The 20399-nt window shown below is 38.3% G+C and overlaps 3 protein-coding genes across 4 annotated transcripts; 2 read left to right on the plus strand and 1 right to left on the minus strand.

Annotated features, from left to right (window-relative positions):
* The first annotated feature begins 3120 nt into the window (after positions 1 to 3120).
* On the plus strand, positions 3121 to 13435 carry LOC140872168 (probable NADH dehydrogenase [ubiquinone] 1 alpha subcomplex subunit 12). The gene is made up of 6 exons (XM_073274951.1): positions 3121 to 3139; positions 3198 to 3334; positions 3740 to 3766; positions 12450 to 12541; positions 12815 to 12924; positions 13007 to 13435. Exons 2-6 carry the CDS (start codon positions 3246 to 3248, stop codon positions 13160 to 13162), a joined length of 474 nt encoding a protein of 157 aa, XP_073131052.1. The 5' UTR covers positions 3121 to 3139; positions 3198 to 3245; the 3' UTR covers positions 13163 to 13435.
* Positions 13436 to 14302: 867 nt separating this feature from the next.
* LOC140871784 (uncharacterized) lies at positions 14303 to 16188 on the plus strand. Of its 2 annotated transcripts, none has more exons than XM_073274478.1 (5): positions 14303 to 14510; positions 14582 to 14648; positions 15026 to 15118; positions 15244 to 15313; positions 15915 to 16188. In XM_073274478.1, the coding sequence occupies exons 1-4, from the start codon at positions 14349 to 14351 to the stop codon at positions 15306 to 15308; spliced, it is 387 nt and encodes a 128-aa protein (XP_073130579.1). In that variant the 5' UTR covers positions 14303 to 14348; the 3' UTR covers positions 15309 to 15313; positions 15915 to 16188. The 2 variants fall into 2 exon arrangements, with proteins under 2 accessions (XP_073130579.1, XP_073130578.1); XM_073274477.1 differs by having other exon boundaries at positions 14305 to 14510; positions 15911 to 16188.
* Positions 16189 to 16293: 105 nt separating this feature from the next.
* LOC140871783 (uncharacterized) lies at positions 16294 to 18630 on the minus strand. Its single transcript, XM_073274476.1, has 8 exons — positions 18323 to 18630; positions 18106 to 18214; positions 17861 to 17976; positions 17617 to 17736; positions 17350 to 17439; positions 17000 to 17133; positions 16557 to 16821; positions 16294 to 16453 (listed from the first exon to the last, which is right to left on the minus strand). Exons 1-8 carry the CDS (start codon positions 18515 to 18517, stop codon positions 16301 to 16303), a joined length of 1182 nt encoding a protein of 393 aa, XP_073130577.1. The 5' UTR covers positions 18518 to 18630; the 3' UTR covers positions 16294 to 16300.
* Between the last annotated feature and the right edge of the window lie 1769 nt (positions 18631 to 20399).

Below are 20399 nucleotides of genomic sequence, written 5' to 3' on the forward strand. Positions count from 1 at the left end.
CAAAATGATCATGGTATTGAAATGGTTTGAGATTTATGGTGATCTGAAGGATGGTTAAAAATTTTATAAGGTTCGGGGTTAATATTAAGTAAATCTGATTCATGTACTACCCTTCAACTCATTTATGCCTAAAAATGGCTTTTAGAGTATTGTGGGTATTTGTTTTGAATCTAGATTTGTTTAATTGGTCCCGGTAAACTTTTTATATTTTTTGTAAAAGAAAAAGATTAAACAAAATAAATTTTTATGTTTAATCAATCCTTCCTAAGATTACCGTGATCTTGGGTCTAAATAATAATTTAATAAATTTTTAATAATTATAAAAAAATACTATAACGAGGACAATATCGAAATTTTATTTAGAAATTCAAAAAAAAAGCAGAATAAAAAAATTACAAATAATTCATAAAATAAAATATAAAATAATTAATTGTTGGCGTTGTGTTCTCATGTGTGTTCAACTAAGTCGGCTCGAATTTGATGATGTATTTTTTTTATCAGTAATTATCAAATAGATCGTTATTTCTCTTGATATCTATACTATATTATAATAGTTTAACCCCTTAGACTAACCGATTTTGGTGTATCGAATCACACCAAAAATTCTTCTCATTTTACCCCTAAATTTAACACACATATCTTTTATGTTAGATCTTAAATTACTAAATTATCCTCGCTTTTCTCTAACAGACTTATCTCATTTTATCTTTATCTTTTTTTTCAAATTTCATCTTTTATCAATTCCTATTAAATTATTTACAAAATTATTTTACAACTTCTCTCTAATTTATGTATCAAATTATCAAGCGATCATGTGTCACAATCGCTAATATATATTATATTGCACACGCTCTGCGGTCACTAGTATTTATTAAATTCTCGTTCGCGTTGTGGATTATCTCTGGAAAAGTGTCATCGATGTGTCGATTCGACCAATTGGGTTATGTATCTCTCTCATTCTCAACAATCATAATATGCAAAATAATACACGTATACATGATATCTTTCAATTTATTCTTGTATCAAAATCTCACTGGACCTCTGATTATTGCCCAACGAGATAACAGAACCCTGAATGCCTGCTCGAAATCCTTTCGTGTAGCCTCCTGCATTTCCTTGAATTTATTTATCTCAGGGTCCCGAGGGCACGGAAAACTCTTGACAAATGTTGCCCTCTCCGAATAGATTACATACGTTAAGTAATATCTCATGTGTATATTGCATGTCATTTATCTTAAAGTTTATCTCATGTGCATTTTCTTGCAGCACATCGTTAAACAGAGGTGATTGGTTAAGTACGTTAATATCATTAATTGATATCGTGACACCAAAAAAAGCATGCAAAATCCATGAAGTTTGCATACGCGACCGCTTCAAACATTATTGTGGGGACATTGTGGTCACCTCGTGTAAATTGATATTTTCAAGTGACTGGACAGTTTTTTCATTCCCAATGCATGCAATAAAGACTACCCAACATGCCAGAGAATCTATATCTGCAGGTGTATTTCAAGCAAACGTTTTTTATCATCAGCACATGGCCTTCGAAGGTATCGGCCACCAAATACTTCAATCACACATCGATGAAAGTTGAACAAGCAATCGACGATTGTTGTTTCAGCAACTCGTAGATCTGCAGGACCTTCATATGCCAATTGACGGATAGTAACAATGCATTTTTGAAGTGGTGAAAAGTCATTTCTTGACTTTGCATCGACTCTCCGGTAAGAATATTCATTATGGCTTTCCAATGCATTGACTATGCGCAAGAATAACTTTCTTTGCATCCGAAAACGTCAGCGGAATACATCGTTGCTCCATACTAGTTATTCGGTGAAATAATCATTCACAACACGAGTGTATGCGGCTTCGCGGTCTCGTTTCGTATATTTTATCCTCTTCGATCCACTAAAAGAACTTCGTGCTGCCCCAAGAAACATTTGTTGTTGCTGGAGTATTATTTTCATCATTCGTTCGTATGTGTCACTGTTCATCGCTGTTTCAAAGAAGTCATCGTCACTGCCGATGGTGGAGAATTAATTGTGATCTGCAAACATTTTTTTATATACGAACGTATCAATGTTTTTAGTGTAAGAATGTGAAGTATGCTCTTGATTATATAACCATTATTTAACAGCTAGTTTGTACCTATACTTTGTAACGTCTTCTATTATTAAACTCAATAATAGACTGAGTTTAATTAAACCTGACCTCGTGTGAAACCCACCTCGTCTGGGACGGGTCTAGTCAACGGGTCCAAGGAGGGTTCAGGGTTTGGGTAGACCCGTCCGAACCCGCCCCCCACAACACATATATAATACATATATAATATATTATATTAAATAAATGTACTGTAATTATATAATACTACATATATAATACTTATTTTACATTAGCGTGTGGACCGTTGGATTTTGAGGCGGGTCGGGGTTAAAAAAGAGGTGGGACGGGTCCGGGTTCGATTATTTTTGGCGGGACGGGTCTCGGGTTTGGGAAAACCCATCCCGTCATCATCCCCTAGTGGTAGGTGACAATTCGATAATAATGTCAGATTCAAATTGATTTCAAATTGTCACATTCAATGTCATATTCAATTTTTTTTTGAGAGGATGTCATATTCAAATTGAATCCAATGTTTAGGTAACAATTCAATGTCAAATTCAAATTGATTTCTCCGAACAAACAATAGCAGTAACAAACTATGAGATTTAAATTCTTAGCATGAGTTCAATTATTATATTCTATGTCAGTTTCGGATGCCTTTTTTATTATTAACAAAGTAAATTTAATGATTATATGTATTTCATTAAAAAATATTCGACATAAAAGTAAAATAATGTTATTTGCAAAAAAAACACATTACAAAAATTTAGATCATAACATTACATTGTCTGAAAATTAAAAGTACAAACAACAACATACAATCAGATAAACCCATTGCCCCACGATATTAGTGAGTTCATTATTTTTTAGTCATATTTGAAACTTTAAATTTTAAACCTTCATTGGAGGTGCCTAATGCCCATTTTGTATACGAGTATAGTAAAGTCGAGCCGAAAGGCCAAATGGGCCATAAATATAAGCTTATCGAACCCAAAAATAAAAATAAAAAATTGAAACGAATTAATCTCACAAAAAACGTACCCACGACTTTATATTTCATCAAAAGCGCTCTAGGCATTTTTGTGGGTTCAATTCAACCCAGAGACAAGCTCGCTGCCCTTAGCAAAGAGACGGACTCAGCAATGGCGTCGGTGGTGAGAAGCGCTCTGAAATCGATCAGAGAAAAAGGTGTTGGAGGTTTCATTCGCGAGCTCAGAGATGAAGGATTCCTGTTAGTCTCCACCTCTCTTTCTAATTATCCATGTTTTTGCTTCATTTTTCGATCCATCTTCGCGACGATCGAGAATTTTGGATCCGGATACGATCAAATGAGTTTTTGCACATCCTGAGTTCTTTCCCTGTGTGTTTGATTTGTCGATTTGTTGTTTAGTTCTAGGCTTCAGGATTTAAAAATCACTGCAGTGGAAGCGTGGTTTGCAGAAATCCTGAAATAAATTGTTTTACTAGCTACTTTTGGTCGAATGCCAACCATATTATTGAATGAACCTGTGATTTGATGAGTTGTATGGTTTTTATATTTACCCTTTTCAGCTTGAAATCTGGGATGATTTCTGATGTTCTTATTATTTTTTTAATGTGCTCCACTGATTTATGTTTTTTTTTTTGTTCTCTGCAGGAGCGCTCTTCTGGATGGAAATCTCATGTTAGTAGTGTTCTGGGACCCTATGTTATAACTTCATATTCGTAAATTGAATTTTTGACGCATCATATAGACCAAACTTGAGGCGTTCTAACTTAAAATGTAGTATTGATAACGTATAATGCTGAACAACGGTGAAATATAATCTAATTTGTGTGGCGCACATTTAATATATATGTGTTATTGAGATTATTTGTTGACTGTTAGGCTGTAGATAATAGGTAGTTCCTTTGAGTGTAATGGATTATCAGTGTTATGTTTTGATGATAAACAAATTTCATTAATATATGTATATATATATATATATATATATATATATATATATATAAAAGTACTATTTGATGATAGTACATCATATCCAGCTTTCAAAGATTAAATTGACAACTGGTGCGTGAACCTAAACATTTCCATACATGAGTGGATCACATTGGTCTGTGATTCATTCTGAAGTATGCTTTTGGTTTACTGATAGGGCATCTTTTGTATGAGCATAAATAATTAGATTAATGGTTTCATGTGTGGAAAGGCTGGACCTGAGGTTTGTGTGTGAAGCAACAGATTAAGATTGTTGCTTTCTTGTCATGTGTAAAATGCATACAATGGCCTGGAAATTCTTTCGTTATCTGGGTATTTAGGCTGCCTTTAGCAAGAAACTGGAAAATATATCGTCGAACCTTTAGAAATCATGGGTAGTGACAGATAACCCTGAGGCATTGTATCAGAATCAGTCAGGAAAACAACAGAGAAAAGATGCGTGTTATTTGGGACATTTGCCGGCCCTAACTTGGTGTCTGGTTATCTGTAATCTAAAGTTCTGAACTCATTGAAGAAGAAGTAATATTTCGCACAACTCAAATTCTTTATGAACTACTTTTTTATATAGCCCAGTCTACCAGAATAAACTGCAATCATCATTATACAAAGCGGAACTTGTGCAAGGGGTCAGACTTTAACACAACACATAACGACTCATTGCACACTTTTCAGCCTCCCTGATCCCCGGATCCTACTAGTTGCCTTCACCTTTTGTTAGCTTACTGGTTAAATAGCCACAAAATAACAGAGAAGAGTGATACAAGAATATGATACACACACAAATAGGAAATGTAATTCTATATCGATAATATGTAAACTGAAAAAACAGTTGTTCCTTCCCCTAGCTCCGCTAATCTCAATCAGAGAAACAATAAGGAAAATGATAAACTGCAGAACCTTCCCTTTTCCCTTACAATTAATTCCCCCTCCCTCGACATCTAGATTCTCTCAAGGGCTTATCACTCTTGGGTATTGATGCGAGCAAAACAATCGTCTCCCTAATCAGCAAACAAATCGGAAAGTCGTACGTTCTCCTGATCTCCTGATTCCTCGGTCACCTAAAGAAGGCGAACTCCTTTGGTCACCTGAAGAAGTCGTACGATCTTTTTTGGGGTTGTCACCTGATTCATGAACACACGTTAGATTCGCCGGGTAGTCACCCGGCGAAAATCCTGCGACGCTCAAGTCAGCGATCACCTCCACACAAAACAGGAGAGCAGAGAGCTTTTTGTAAACCAAAGAGTCACTTCCCTCAAATGGATAGCTTGAATGGTATTTATAGACCAAATTGAGTTAAATTACACATTAACCCTCTAAGGCCTTGAAAATTGGCAATTAAACTTAGTAAGGTCTAAAAATGCAAATTAACCTTTCAGGACTCCCAAATAAAGAATTAGTCCTTTAAAAATGTGATTATCGTAAATTGGCCTACTTAATTTATTTATATATTAAAAATATACTTATACCCATCATAGGCCCCTTACTCTCGATTTTATCCAAAACTATATTTTTATTCAACTATTCATTTTTTATACATATTTTTTTGGAGAAACCTATAAAAGAGGGGAATGTACCTACCTCTTTAAAGCTCACCTCTAATTCAAAGAAATGTCAGGTATTAGTTTTTTACTCTATTTCTTCCTTTTGTACGTTTTGCCTCTTTTCTATTAATGTATTCTTTCTCTTTGCAAGCTTTATTTATTGCTTATACGCGAGCCTTTTTTCCTTCTTTTCCCCTGTTTTGTGCTTCGTTGTCGTTTTTTTTTCTTTTTTGGGTTGAGGTTTCGGATGGGGTAAATCCGATAGCCATGGTGAAAAGCATCAACAAATGGGGATAAGGTGGCCGCTGATTTATCTCCGGAGGAGGGTGCCTCCGTGTTTTCTTGGTTTTTTGAGAGGCGAGTGGCCTTTGACTTTCGATCTTTCGGTGGTTCCGAGGGTAGCTGCGTCTCTTGATGATTTCGGTGATATCGAAATCATAGAGGCTTTGAACTCCCTCCAGGGTGATGATGCTCCGGGTGATCTGTGATATTTCTCTCGTGTGCAGGGAGTCGCTTTTAGATGATCTTGAGTTTTCCCTAAATAGCGTGATATATGGGGCCGAAGTCATTGCTCCTGCAGAAATCGGAGAAAAATCGCTAAGGATAAAGCATTACAATGTAGAGGAAAACCAGCAGGCTTTACGAGCATCCCTAGACCTCATTGAGGAGCTGAGAAAAGGGGCATCGGTGCGAGCAGCAAGGCATAGAGCTCGAATGGCAAAGGTATATGACAACCAGGTAAGACCACTGACCTTTCAAGTTGGAGATCTGGTACTGAGAAGAATGGACGTTCTGCGCTCAGTAGGAAAACTGGGTCCCAAGTGGGAGTGACCATATAAAATAATCGGGATTGCCCGTGAAGGGGCATACCATCTCCAACACCCCAATGGGAAAGTGCTGCCCAGGTCATGGAACATCGCAAACTTAAAGAAATATTTTCAGTAACCCGTAGCCGGTTTTTCTTTTCAGTGATGCAGCAAAGTAATAATTTCGTAGTTGTAATACGTTTCGATATTAATAAAAGTTTTTATATGAGCATCGCATTATGTCTTCTTCCTCCGCAAGGCAACAACATGATCAAATCGCACATATATATTTATATACTTAAAGCCTTATTAATCGTCACCAAACCCCAGTCGTCAAAAAACAAAAGTCACCTAAAGCATAAGAGGCTTGGCAGCCCAACTAAGGTACTTTGACACCGTAAGAGGTCAAGACGAACAAATCATGAGTCCAGGAAACCCCCACCACCCACGAGGTAGGTGTGTACTTTCCCAAAGACCAATAAACCTTGGGAACCTGTTCAATTTCCAATTACTAGCGATTAATATAACAATAAAGCTATATTTTGAAACAAGCGTAAAACAAACCAAGTTATATAGCGAAATATAACGCAGAATCCAACTCCGAAAAACAGGTGCAAGATATAAAGATCAAAATATCGTTCTCGCAGGAGCCGGAAAGAAACTAAGGTAGTAAGTCCAAAAACTCAAGATCATCTAAAAGCGACTCCCTGCACACGGGAGAAATATCACAGATCAACGGGAGCATCATCACCCTGGAGGGAGTTAAAAGCCTCTATGATTTCGATATCACCGAAATCATCAAGAGACGCAGCTACTCTCGGAACACCGGGCAGTCCCATATCAGGGTCTGGAACACCAGGACCAATCATCTTGACCACGTCCTCCGGAACAAGCTGGTGGCGAAGGATGCGGCGGCTCTCCAGTACCAACTCGTCATGGATCGCGTAGGCATGCCGGTAAACCTCCTTCTCAAAAGCAGCAGATGCACAGTAAAATTCAACAGTCTTCTCCTTTGCAACTGTAGCCCCGGAGGGGAAGATAAAAACCCAGCCCCAGTCTGCACCTCGGTATAATGCCTCTCGTAAAGGGCATTAAGCTCAGAATGAAGAGTTTCCTCCTCTTTCTCCTTCACATCCAGCTTCTCCGGCCACTGACTAAGTTCCTCCTGCAGGCCAGTATTCTCCCCTCCCAAGCGGAGAATCTCCTCCTTCGCTCCAACCTCAGAGGCCTCCAGACGAACAACATCTTTTTTCAGCCTGGCCAACTCTTGGAGCAGCTTGGCCTCGTCAGCCCGAACCTTGTCCTTTCGAGCCTCCAAGGCGTGTACGGCAGACAAGATCTGAAACCGACAAGAGATACACATTAGAACATTATTAACAATATCAAGATAAGAAAAATAAACTCTTCAAAAATACTTGACAAGAGCCAAGGACAATAGACTGGTGTAAGACCGAGGAGGATTGAGGGATCAAGTGACTTAAATCATGATCCCCCACTACCTTGGCCCCCCGCCTGAGGCCAATCTCAAAGTCACTAGAGTCCCAGAATGACTCTGCACCGTTTCTATTCACCCCATCCAGGAACAAGGGGTGTGGTCTTGCTTTCCTCGCCGAAGAGGAGGAAGCCTCTCGAAGTTTCTTCGCGAGATCAGACTCAGGCGGGGGGCCAAGGTAGTGGGGGATCATGATTTAAGTCACTTGATCCCTCGATCCTCCTCGGTCTTACACCAGTCTATTGTCCTTGGCTCTTGTCGCCCACTTACCCGTCCTCTCCGGTGCTCAACAACACTAACACCCGGAGCTCTCTCATCAGGCAAGAAGGGGGTACTATGGCCTTGGCGGCCCCGCAGTACCGTGCGCCGGCTCTCTCCAGGACGAGGAACTAACACACCGGCATGACCAGTTGCATCTCTTTCACTCCCCCTGTGTTTCGGCCCACTCCAAGGAAGAGGACGGCCGGAAGTATTCTCCCGATGGCGGAGCTTACTCAGGTCAACCTGGTTACCTGCAAGGGAGATTGCATACATATAAAAAATGGTCAGAACAGAACAAATATAAGTAGTAGATATGACAAATTAATGATGGCACGCGCAAAAAAAAAACCTAAATAGTACCAGCACTAACTAAGCACCGATGATCAAAATTTTCATTAAAGAGCCCCCGAGAACGACACTGAGATTGGATCATGATTTAAGCCACTTGATCCCTCGATCCTCCTCGGTCTTAAACCAGTCTATTGCCCTTGGCTCTTGTCAGATATTCTTGAAGAGTTTATTTCCCTTATCTTGATATTGTTAATAATATTCTTATGTGTATCTCTTGTCGGTTTCAGATCTTGTCTGTCGTACGGGCCTTGGAGGCTCGAGAGGACAAAGTTCGGGCTGACGAGGCCAAGCTGCTCCAGGAGTTGGCCACGCTGAAAAAAGATGTTGCTCGTCTGGAGGCCTCTGAGGTTAGAGAGAAGGAAGAGATTCTCCGCTTGGGAGGGGAGAATACTGGCCTGAAAGAGGAACTTAGTCAGTGACCGGAGAAGCTGGGCGTGAAGGAGAAAAATGGGGGAAACTCTTCGTTCTGAGCTTAATGCCCTTTACGAGAGGCATTATACCGAGGTGCAAACTGGGGCTGAGTTTTTATCTTTCCCTCCGGGGCTACAGTTGTAGAGGAGTTTAGAGGAGAACTGTTGAATCTTACTGCGCATATGCTGCTTTTGAGGAGAAGGTTTACCGACGTGCCTACGTGAGCCATGACGAGTTGGTATTGGAGAGCCGCCGCATCCTTCGCCAGCAGCTTGTTCCGAAGGACGTGGTCAAGATGATTGGCCCTGGTGTTCCAGACCCTGATATGGGACTGCCCGGTGTTCCGAGGGTAGCTCTGTCTCTTGATGATTCGGTGATATCGAAATGATAGAGGCTTTGAACTCCCTCCAGGGTGATGATGCTCCCGTTGATCTGTGATATTTCTCCCGTGTGCAGGGAGTCGCTTTTAGATGATCTTGAGTTTTTGGACTTAATATCCATGATACAAGTCGAATCCTAGATGTAGAAATATAAAAAAGCGAGCAGCCCGGGCAACAAAGAGAAGATATGTACGAATTGCACCTGTTTTTCGGAGTTGGATTCTGCGTTATATTTCGCTATATAACTTGGTTTGCTTTATGTTTTTTTCAAAATGTAGCTTTATTGTTATATTCATCGCTACTACTTGGGAATTGATCAGGTTCCCAAGGTTTATTGGTCTCTGGGAAAGCACACACCTACCTCGTGGGTGGTGGGGGTTTTCTGGACTCTATGATTTGTTCGTCTTGACCTCTTACGGTGTCAAAGTACCTTAGTTGGACTGCCAAGCCTCTTATGCTTTAGGTGACTTTTGTTTTTTGACGACCGGGGTTTGGTGACAATTAATAAGGCTTTAAGTATATAAATATATATATGCGATTTGATAATGTTGTTGTCTTGCGGAGGGAGAAGGCATAATGCAATGCTCATGTAAAAACTTTTATTAATATCAAAACGTATTACAACTACGGAATTATTACTTTGCTGCATAACTGAAAAGAAAAACCGGCTACGGTTACTGAAAATATTTCTTTAAGTTTGCGATGTTCTATGACCTGGGCAACACTTTCCCATTGGGGTGTTGGAGATGGTATGCCCGTTCACGGGCAATCCCGATTATTTTATATGGTCACTCTCACTTGGGATCCAGTTTTCCTACTGAGCGCAGAGCGTTCACTCTTCTCAGTACCAGATCTCCAACTTGAAAGGTCAGTGGCCTTACCTGGTTGTCATATACCTTTGCCATTCGAGCTCTATGCCTTGCTGCTCGCATCGATGCCCCTTCTCTCAGCTCGTCAATGAGGTCTAGGGATGCTCGTAAAGCCTGCTGGTTTCCCTCTACATTGTAATGTTTTATACTTAGCGATTCTTCTCCGATTTCTGCAGGAGCAATGACTTCGGCCCCATATGCCAGGTTAAACGGAGATTTTCCAGTCGAGCTTCGAGGAGTGGTCCTGTATGCCCACAGGACACTATGCCCACAGGACACTGGGTATTTTGTCAACCCATTTTCCATTGGCCTCCCCAACTCGAGTCTTGATATTCTGTAGGATAGTTCGATTGGTTACTTCGGTCTATCCGTTGGCCTGTAGATGTCCGACAGAAGTGAAGAATTGTTGGATGGACAGCCCTAGGCACCATTCCTTCAACTTGGCACCGGAAAACTGAGTGCCATTGTCGGATACTAGCGCTCGCGAAATCCCGAATCGGCACACTATATTCTTTCACATAAAATTAATCACCTCTTTCTCATAAATTTTTGCAAGTGGCTCTGCTTTGACCCATTTAGTGAAGTAGTCGACAGCCACAATGAGAAACTTCCTTTGCCCAGCAGCGAGAGGAAAAGGCCCCACCAGGTCCATTCCCCATTGAGCAAAAAACAATGGGCTTTCGAGTGGTTGAAGCGGTGTTGCTGGTAGATGCTGAAGATTAGCATGCTCCTGACACGGCCTACATCGTCTTGCTAGCTCGAGCGCATCTTGCCTCATTGTAGGCCAAAAGTATCCTTGCCGGAGTGTTTTTCCTGAGCACTTTGTTTGCTTGAGCAGGCGCAAGACATTTCAAGTATGGTTGCGAGTATCCCTTTTTATATAGTTCTCCATCTATTAAGGTGATTCTCGCGGCTCTTATCATCAATTTTCTTGCTTTGGCCTGCTCTGCGGGACGTGTTCCTTCTAACAGATATTTGACAATTTCGTCCTTCCAACTTGGCTCGTCATGATTTGCGCAGAGGATGTCGAGACTTCCTTTTTCTATTTCTTTATCACATGTGATGAGGGTGATTTTTCTGCTATCAATGCCTGTCGCCGAGCTGCCGAGTTTGGCTAGTTGATCTGCTATCTCATTCTTGGTTCGTGGTATTTGCGTGATTTCAAAACTCTCCAAACGAATAAGGAGGTCCTTCACCCTAGCCAAATACCACTTCATGTTGTCTTCTTGGGTCTCATAAGTCCTTTGGACTTGATTGACCACGAGTTGCGAATCACTATAAGCAATCAATTTTCCATCCCCAGTGGCCAGAGCTAGTTGGATTCCTATAATGAGTGTCTCGTATTCTGCCTCATTATTTGATGCTGGAAATCGAAATTTGACGGCATAATGGAACTGATCTCCTTCAGGATTTTCTACCACCACTCCTGCTCCACTTCCTCCGGTTGTGGAAGATCCAAAAATCAGCCAAAAATCTATAAAATTAATATTTGTTATCATCATCCTTTTTTTCATTAAAAAAAATCTGAACTTCTTCATTTTGGGAATTTATATTTTTTAAAATGAGATTCTAAGTGTCATTATCATACATTATGATTGTAAAATTGTTTTGTGTGTATGCATATCGATGTTTATATTTTTTTAATAACTAGTTTATCAAATTTAAACAATGTTTAAAAATAGTCAAAAGAATTATTTGAACAAAATTAAATTGATTATGCAAACTAACTCGAACCAAGTTTGGGTTTTACTTATCAACGGTTTGGTTTTGTTTGTAATTTTGCAAAACCGATAGTATTGGTTTAGTTCGAATTTTTATAATAAACCGAACCAATCCGGTTTTGCTCACCCCTATATTTATCTATTTATTATTATTATTATTATTATTATTATTATTATTATTATTATTATTATTATTATTATTATTGTTATAGCTAGTTTAGAAAATTTAAATCATGTTTAAAAATAGTAAAAAATTTGATTTGAACAATATAATTGGTCATCCAAACTGAACCATGTTGAAACCTAGGTTTGGTTTTTAATTATTAATGGTTTGGTATGCTAAACTGATTGTATTAGTTTTGTTCGAGTCTTTTATCATAAAACAAGCCAATCCAGTTTTGCTTACCTGGTTCCCGCTTTTACCTTTTCAATAGAACTGAGCAAAAATTGGCATCTCTTGTTGTTTCTCTGAATGTTCGATGGTTAGCCTAATGTAAATGATTGTTGACCGATTCAATTTCTTGTTTTTGTTTATGCAGGCAGACAAAGATTCACAATATTGGAGCAACACTTGTAGGTGTTGATAAATTTGGCAATAAGTACTATCAGAAACTTGGAGACACCCAATATGGTTAGCACTGGCCTTTCTGTGCATATCTCTTCTGCTCATTCTTTTTGTAGGCTTCAGTTATCATTCTCATCGCTCTACTTATTGAAAAAATCGAACAGTCGCTAGCTTATGATACACACACACATTTATAAATATGTATATTATTCTGACTTTCATTTGTTGAGATAACTGATAAGTATTTTCTGAGGATGTATGTGCCTTTGTTGCTCATTCTGAGAGCTCTTGAGGCTTTATATCGCGAACTGATTATTTATGCTCGTTACTCAATATTAGGGAGACATAGGTGGGTGGAATATGCTTCTAAGAATCGTTACAATGCTTCTCAAGTCCCACCAGAGTGGCATGGCTGGCTTCATTACATAACTGATCATACTGGAGATGAGGTTAGTTACCACCCGACCGTAATCACTGAATTGAATTTACCGTATATGCAAAGAAGCTGACATAAGAGTGCATTTGACGTAGCTGCTCTTATTGAAACCAAAACGATATGGAGTTGAACACAAGGAGAACTTCTCCGGAGAGGGCGATGAATACATCTATCACTCCAAAGGACATAGCCTTAACCCCGGACAAAGAGATTGGACCAGATTCCAACCCTGGCAACCCAAAAAGGAATAATTCTTTGTTATGTATCAGAGCCAGCTCCAACTGGAGCCATCCTGGATTTCGTCAATAAATTCATCCATATACTTGTTTTAAAACATGCGATTATCTCATCCTCAAATTGACAAGCCCACTGTGTTGATTTGATTTTTAAGAGTCTCATGGTTTCGTCATCGTTCTTGGGTCCGGAATGTATGTTAACAGTCGATGAAAGAACTTTTGGGAATGATGTGGTGCTCAATAGATGATTGAAGAAGTATCTTCGCAAATAACTGACCTTGCAATTTCCACCTTGTGGTTGGTTACCCATAAGAAGTTCAATATGTATACATCCTTCGAGCGTGGAATCTTCTGCTCCAACATAAGAAGTGTTTCACAAAAAAAAAAAAAAAAATACACATTATATATTTAAACATTGGTTTCTTACTATTACAAAATTTTATGAAAGGGAAAAAGGTCGGTCATGTATCCAAATCTTTGTTATTGGCCGAATTAGAAAATAATAAATATCAAACATAAGAATATGTATGAATACGAACAATATAGCAAAATATTGGTGGTAGGCAAACCAGTGCTCTAAATATTGGAAATTGGAAAATAAATAAAGGAGTAAAAGATGTTGGAGATCTTAAGATTCTGATGCTTTATGTTTTTTATATTGAGTAGGCAAGTATAAAAAATAATGTTTTTTTTTATCTGTCGAGTAGAATAGGATATTTTTATCACAAACGTGGCTTGTGAGACAGTCTCATAACAGATTTTGTGTTTGGATCGGGTCATGTATTGTAGGAGATCCATTTCACAAATTGGCATATAAAACGATTTCATGGATATGTATGTATGAGACGAATCGACCCAATTCATATTTACAATTAATATTTTTTATATATCAATTCGGGAATCCATTTAACAAAATTGAGTCATGATACAGAGTTTCTATATCAATGTAATGTGTTAGCATACATACAAAATCCAATAAAAAATGTGAGACCCCGAACTAATAATTTGGCAAGTAAAACATGTCATTTTGCCCAACTACTTTGCTCTATTAGAATTTAAATTTGTGACATCTTCTAAATTGGGCCCAAACTGGAAGTTGTTTGTTTCTTAACACGGGCCCAACCCAATAAGAGCACCCCCCTTCCGTATCAAAACGAGAGTTTTAGGGGTGGGAGAAGAGGACAAATCGAAGCTCGTGGAGATGGCAAAGTTCAACGAAGTGCAGAAACGCCGCCGCTCCGCCGTCGCTCTGTGGAAGAGGAAGGTACACGGAGATCCCGTCACCGGAAAGCTGCAACTCAAGCCTCAACCGCTATCCATCTCCGGAAAACGCAAGCGCAAGCTCTTGAAAAAATGGCGACGGGTCCGTAAATTAGAGTCATGACTGATATCTTCTTCTTTTAATTACTTATCTAGTATTTGTTTTGGAAACAGGAGCAAAAGGAGGCAGTGGAGAAAGGATTAATTACGATGCAAGATGTAGAGATGGCTGTTGCTGATGGTACGTCGTTGAAATTTTCGATGTTTAATCTGAATCATGGTGACAACTATCTCGCTATTTCAATGATGTGCTGAATTAGCTTGTTACATTTTGCCAGCCTTTGAATTCTTGCCATTAATTCATTCTTTATCATTGCTGCTTACTGTGAGAAGTTGAGAATTCGGTGAGATTGCATGACAATGTATAATCTTGATGTTTTTATCTTTTCTTAGCTTCAGATACTTTTTTTTAATGCTTTTATCAGATTGGGGATGGTTTTTTTTCTTTCTTTAGAATGGATTTGAACCCGAACCGTAATTAGGAAGATCCGGATGAAGTCTAATTATATTAGAGCAACACATTTTCCTAAAATTTGTTTGTGGTGGATTTAATTTCAGGGACTTCAAAAGATGCCACTAAACGCTCTGTTAAATTTTCCATGAAGAAGAGTGCTAAACTTAAAGTGAAGCAGTTGAAGAAGAACAAGAAAGGTATAGTGATTCTGTATTTGTAAATGCTCGTTACTTGTTTCTTGGAGTCATTCTCCTCATTATTAATGGCTCACGATTGGAATTCATCAGCTTTTTTTCGTCAATTTTGTGATCCTTTTTTACAGTCAAGAACAATATGAAATCTCAAAAACCGGCTGGAGAAGTTTCAGGCGATGCCATGGTGGAGTAAATGGGGTAAGCACAGCACATTCGGATACTATTCAAAGGGATGCTGTTTCCCTTTCATACCATGCAGTTTCTTCTGATTTCTTTAGTCTTACAACACTTGCAGTGTTGATTAGGTTATTGATGTGGATACCAATACCATATTTTTAGGACTGTAGAAGCAATGGCTCTTGCTAATTATCGTTCTATTTTCTAGTGTTCCATCAATTATCAGATATATATCAGAAATCTCAACTCTAGCATGCAGATTCTCTAGCGATCGAAATGACCATATCTGTCCATAATGCGTTTTCTTATAGTATCTTAAGAAAGAATCAGGTGTTCCTGAATTTGAAAATTTAGGATGCGACTCTTTGTTTATCAGAACACCATTGATTATCTACTGTCTATACTAGATCCCTTTGATTTATGACAAAGTTCCTCTAGAACCTCAAATGTGCAATTCGTAAGAAGTTCTAAGGTTGTGAATCTTGTTTCGAACTGTTCATGTTATTTAAACATGAATTTGTCTAAGTTTTACTACAACATGGTACACACTCTGTTCCATTGAGGAAAATCAAAATCTTTTATCGACGTCTTACATTTATTTTTTGGATTCATTTGCAGTTAGAAATGTGCAAATCGAAGGACCTGACTCTTGGAGTTCTACAAATAGAGGGCTTTAAAGTTTAAATGTAGGTGGCTGTGCACATAACTGGAGATTACCTCTATGCTGGAGTGCAAACAGACTGTACCAGTACACGAGCTTTTCCGGTCAATTTATTAGATTTAGTTCAGGACGTAAGACAACTTGAAAGTAAATTGTAGCATGGATTATTTTGATGGTTTGTAATTTTGTTTAACAAACTATGATTCGAATGATCGCGAGTTTTCACAAGAATCAACAGGGCACTGCTCAATGAACCTCCCATATTCCATCATTTGCGAACATAAGTTGGTGCAATGAAATTCAACGATAAAAAGACAAAGTAGACCAAGTCGAAGGAACTGGGACTGCTACTTCCTAACTAGGTAATAGCTCTTTAGTGTCGTGCAGTAGTCACCAATTGTTGGAGAATTCTTAATGAATTCCCAAATCTTGGCAGAATTCTTCAACCAATCACGTTCAGAAACAGTCCTCGAAAAGGATGACCCGCCCATGGACAAAACCTGCAAATTTGAAATTGGGTACTCTTAAAAAAAGGAAATGCTTCGATTTAGTGCAAATATTTTTTAAGTATGCAAAAGTGATGAAGATGAGAGAGAAAGTAACCTGGTCCCTTATTTTCCATAGAGCGCACATATAGCTTTCGTATTGTGGCCTCGAGGAGTCATCTTTACCCTGGGATGGCACAAGAAACAACTTCAGGTCCGAATTCTTATCCTTCAGATTTTCAAAAGATGTGGCTGAAGATTGAGACTCTCTTGATCCATCCTTTTGGCCTTCTGATCTTGTGAATGAAGAAGAGCGAAAACACTCTGCAAGCGCCTTTTTCATTCTTAAAAAATTATGTGGGGTGATATCCCGGTCACGAACCCTACGAACAAATGAAATCAGAAACATCTTATGATCTTAATCGATGTTTATCCCAAGTTCAGTTCAAAATACGGAAAAGAAACGCTCACATTTTTTGTGAGTCGGTTATCTTGATTGCAACTCATTTGCGGCAAAGTCTGCTAGTGGAAAAAAGAGATTACATCAAGTCATAAACTCACCTCGTGTGTACAAAAATTGGAGTGGCAATGTACTCTTCCCCACCCTGTGGAACTTTATCAAAGTTACTCGAGCTCTGTGGATGTGAATGCATCACACAAGACGGGTCGGGTATGCCATGTTTCAACAAATCCACCTAGATGAAAACAATGATGATACTTGATCACGCCACAGGATCAATACATCAAAGGATAATGACTAACTAATTTATAGCCGTAGTAGACCACCTCCCATAAATATAAACCGATTTTGAAACGATGATGACCAACTTACGAAAAACCAACAATCACCCGAGGAAAAAAAAGTGCATTTTCACAAAGATACGTTACAGGAAAGTGGAAGAAACGGATACCGTTGACATCAAGCGCCACATGCTAGCATCACGAACTCCATTGGACACCACGATGATTACATGGCAAATCGATGCGAGGAGAATGCCAAGCTACAATAATTCCTTGCAGCAGATTAAACAAAAATGTTCCTTTCAAGATATCTTCAATGTATTCAAAACAACTTAGCACTACTGCAGATGCCATGCCGGATTTAAGGAAATAGATGGTAAAATCAAAAATGCATTAAGGTACAAAACTTCCAAAGTGGCACATCACAACATGATTACCTGGATACTCATTACTTCATGAGCTAATTCTGCAGATAGAGATTCTCCGGCAATTACAGTGACTGTAGACGACCCATCGGGCCGAATCATCTCAGCTAAAACAGAGGGACTGAATACAGGCTGCACCAGATAGATAACATCGTAAGCGCCTAATCACACCATCTCCGAAAATGCAGCTCGTGACAGCCTATAAACCTCACGCAATAAACAAACTAAACCCAAGGAAAACAACCAATTTCTAAACCTGTGTGTCAAGAAGTATAATCCTATCCGAAGAAATCCTCGGTTCAATCCCGACGGTACAATGCCTCGCCATTGCCCTTGTTTCCTCCGATTCGACCCCAAAAGGAGACAGCATGCCTGCATATATGCATACAATTGATTAAGCACGATCCAAGATTTGCATTAAATATCAAATCACAGTAGCGGTACCAAGATTCAATGCAAGAGACATCGATTATCCCAGTCCATGACACTAGAAACACATACCAGGTGAGGAAGAATCAGAGCCATATATTTCATTCAAAATAGTCGATTTCCCGACCCCCGGCGGACCAATCACGCCCACCACAGTAAACTCCGCGTTTTCCGTTAGAAACTGCACAATAATCACAAGGTGCCCAAAAATATCAGATAAAATGGAAAACCCACCCATGAAAATACTGCTGCGAACCGATTGTGTGTGTGAGGAAGCAAGAGAACTGACTGGCAAAAGTCGATCGATCTGGAAATCCCATGTGTCTGACAGAAGGTTGAGTGAAGCAATAGAGGAAAGGCGCGACCGTAGCGCGGCCTCCTCGTCTGCGCCGCCGCGGTTGAATTTGCCGGAGGTGACGAGTCCGGGTTTCGCTAATAGGATTTTGGGAGCAGGGGAAGGGTTTGCAGAGCCGTCGGCCGCCATTGTTGCTCTCTCTTGCTAAGTGGAATGAAGATATCCATGGTCTGATCCGGCCCGGAACCGTAACCGTAACCGAGTCGACGGACCGGAATTAACCGTCTCCCGGTTCTATGGGTTTGAACCGGAACCGGAACCGGCCGGTGTATAGGCGGGCCGGTTACGGTTCCTGGACTGGGACCGTTAATTGCCTATTCACGGTTTATGAACTAAAAATTGAAGTGTTAAAAACATGTAGGATTCAAATCAAACTCTTAACATTCTTAAATAAATATTCAACCCCATGACCATTGAGTTAACACACATATTTGATAATATTTTATACCAAAAATTTTATATATCAATTATTTCTAATTAAAAACAAATCATTAAGCCGTCACAATCAATAAGTTGAATCAATTTCAGAATTTATTTTTTTTTGAGGAAAAATTTCAGAATTTATTGATTGTAAAGAATGACAGCTTTCAATTTCAGAATTTAGACTTAAATGATATGAAAGCGGCAAACGCTCCTCTCAATAATAGATAGTTAAATTCAAATTCAAATTCAAATTCAAATTGGAAATTTGACATATATATCAAAAACTTCTCCGATATTCATTATCCAAAAATACTTCACACAAGATTTATAAAGTTATAAACTATCATTTTATTTGACGATTAAAATTTATGTTTTAATCTTTCTAAAAATCATATATTCATATTTTTTTATGTATTCCTATTATAATTCTTTTTCTTTACAAATTATTTAACGAAAGATTCAAGTGCATCACACAAAGGAAAGGTAAAGAGAAGGTGACAACTTCTGATATCAATATCGGCTATATCGAGTTTACTGACGATGATTCATTTGTTACATTTGATACCCAAGAGAGTGTGCAAACATCAAATATTATATCTACTCCTCTACTTAAATCACCAATTTTCACTAAGAATTTCCAGAAGGTGACGGTTTCGGCCGAAGAAAACTCGTGTAGAATGCAAATATTACTCTGTATTTTATAAATTTCAAAGAGGTGGTGGGATGGAGGTTATGGTTCGTTGTACCTACATGTGGAGACGAATTATCCAGTGAAATTTGGTAAATGATTATTCTCAAAAACAAATATCCAGGTTTTCTTCTTCTGATAGAGGTACAAACTCTCAACTATTTAAATACTCAGATGCACAAATAAGAGAATCGATGACTAGATTTGTTTTCGAATAACATCTTTCTTTTAGTATTGCATCTGATTTAGCTTTGAAGATTTATTTCATGGGTCTCTACAACATGCTGCAAATAGTGTTCCACGTATTATACTAACTCGAACATTTAAGAGATTAGTTTGTGAAAAAAAAACTAATTTAATAATTTACAAAATAATGTTTCTACATGTTTCGATATTTGGAGTGACCATTACAAAATCATTGTTATATGAGAGTTACTTGTCATTGAATTGATAGTTCATGGTCAATTAAAAAGAGATTGATTGCATATGGAGTGTTTGATGAAATGAATATTGCCGAAATATTTCTTAATTGATGTGTTATATTTTAGAAGAATATGTTTTAACTTCAAAAAAATTTCCCACATCCTTTGATAATGCTAGTTCTAATACTTAGATAATCGATAAAAAGTATATGAACCTGTAACTAGTGGATTATTTTTCGAGTAAAATTCATTTTGGTACACGAACTATTGGTAAAATGTCAAATTAATAAATGAATAATTGAAAATGTCTTAATTGGTACACGCTCCATTTAAAAATTCGATTTTATCCTTTAATAAAATTGTTTTTAAGTCCAATTATTTTTAGTAAATTCAACTAAGCGCGCATTTTATTTTTCAAAGTTTTTATTTTATTGATTAAAATGCAAAAATAAATTTATATTAATTATAAATTATAAGA

Source organism: Henckelia pumila, unplaced genomic scaffold (genome assembly GCF_033568475.1).
Source record: "Henckelia pumila isolate YLH828 unplaced genomic scaffold, ASM3356847v2 CTG_461:::fragment_3, whole genome shotgun sequence".
NCBI classification, from domain to species: Eukaryota; Viridiplantae; Streptophyta; class Magnoliopsida; order Lamiales; family Gesneriaceae; genus Henckelia; species Henckelia pumila.

Excerpts from the sequence above, each read along its gene's own strand:
- LOC140871784 (XM_073274478.1), top strand. The coding sequence starts at position 14,349 with ATGGCAAAGTTCAACGAAGTGCAGAAACGCCGCCGCTCCGCCGTCGCT. Across the intron at positions 14,649-15,025 it reads AGAGATGGCTGTTGCTGATG|GGACTTCAAAAGATGCCACT; the intron begins GTACGTCGTTGA and ends ATTTAATTTCAG. Across the intron at positions 15,119-15,243 it reads GTTGAAGAAGAACAAGAAAG|TCAAGAACAATATGAAATCT; the intron begins GTATAGTGATTC and ends CCTTTTTTACAG.
- LOC140872168 (XM_073274951.1), top strand. The coding sequence starts at position 3,246 with ATGGCGTCGGTGGTGAGAAGCGCTCTGAAATCGATCAGAGAAAAAGGT. Across the intron at positions 3,767-12,449 it reads CTTCTGGATGGAAATCTCAT|GCAGACAAAGATTCACAATA; the intron begins GTTAGTAGTGTT and ends TTGTTTATGCAG. Across the intron at positions 12,542-12,814 it reads ACTTGGAGACACCCAATATG|GGAGACATAGGTGGGTGGAA; the intron begins GTTAGCACTGGC and ends ACTCAATATTAG.
- LOC140871783 (XM_073274476.1), bottom strand. The coding sequence starts at position 18,517 with ATGGCGGCCGACGGCTCTGCAAACCCTTCCCCTGCTCCCAAAATCCTA. Across the intron at positions 18,215-18,322 it reads AGATCGATCGACTTTTGCCA|TTTCTAACGGAAAACGCGGA; the intron begins GTCAGTTCTCTT and ends ATTATTGTGCAG. Across the intron at positions 17,977-18,105 it reads CTCTGATTCTTCCTCACCTG|GCATGCTGTCTCCTTTTGGG; the intron begins GTATGTGTTTCT and ends GCATATATGCAG.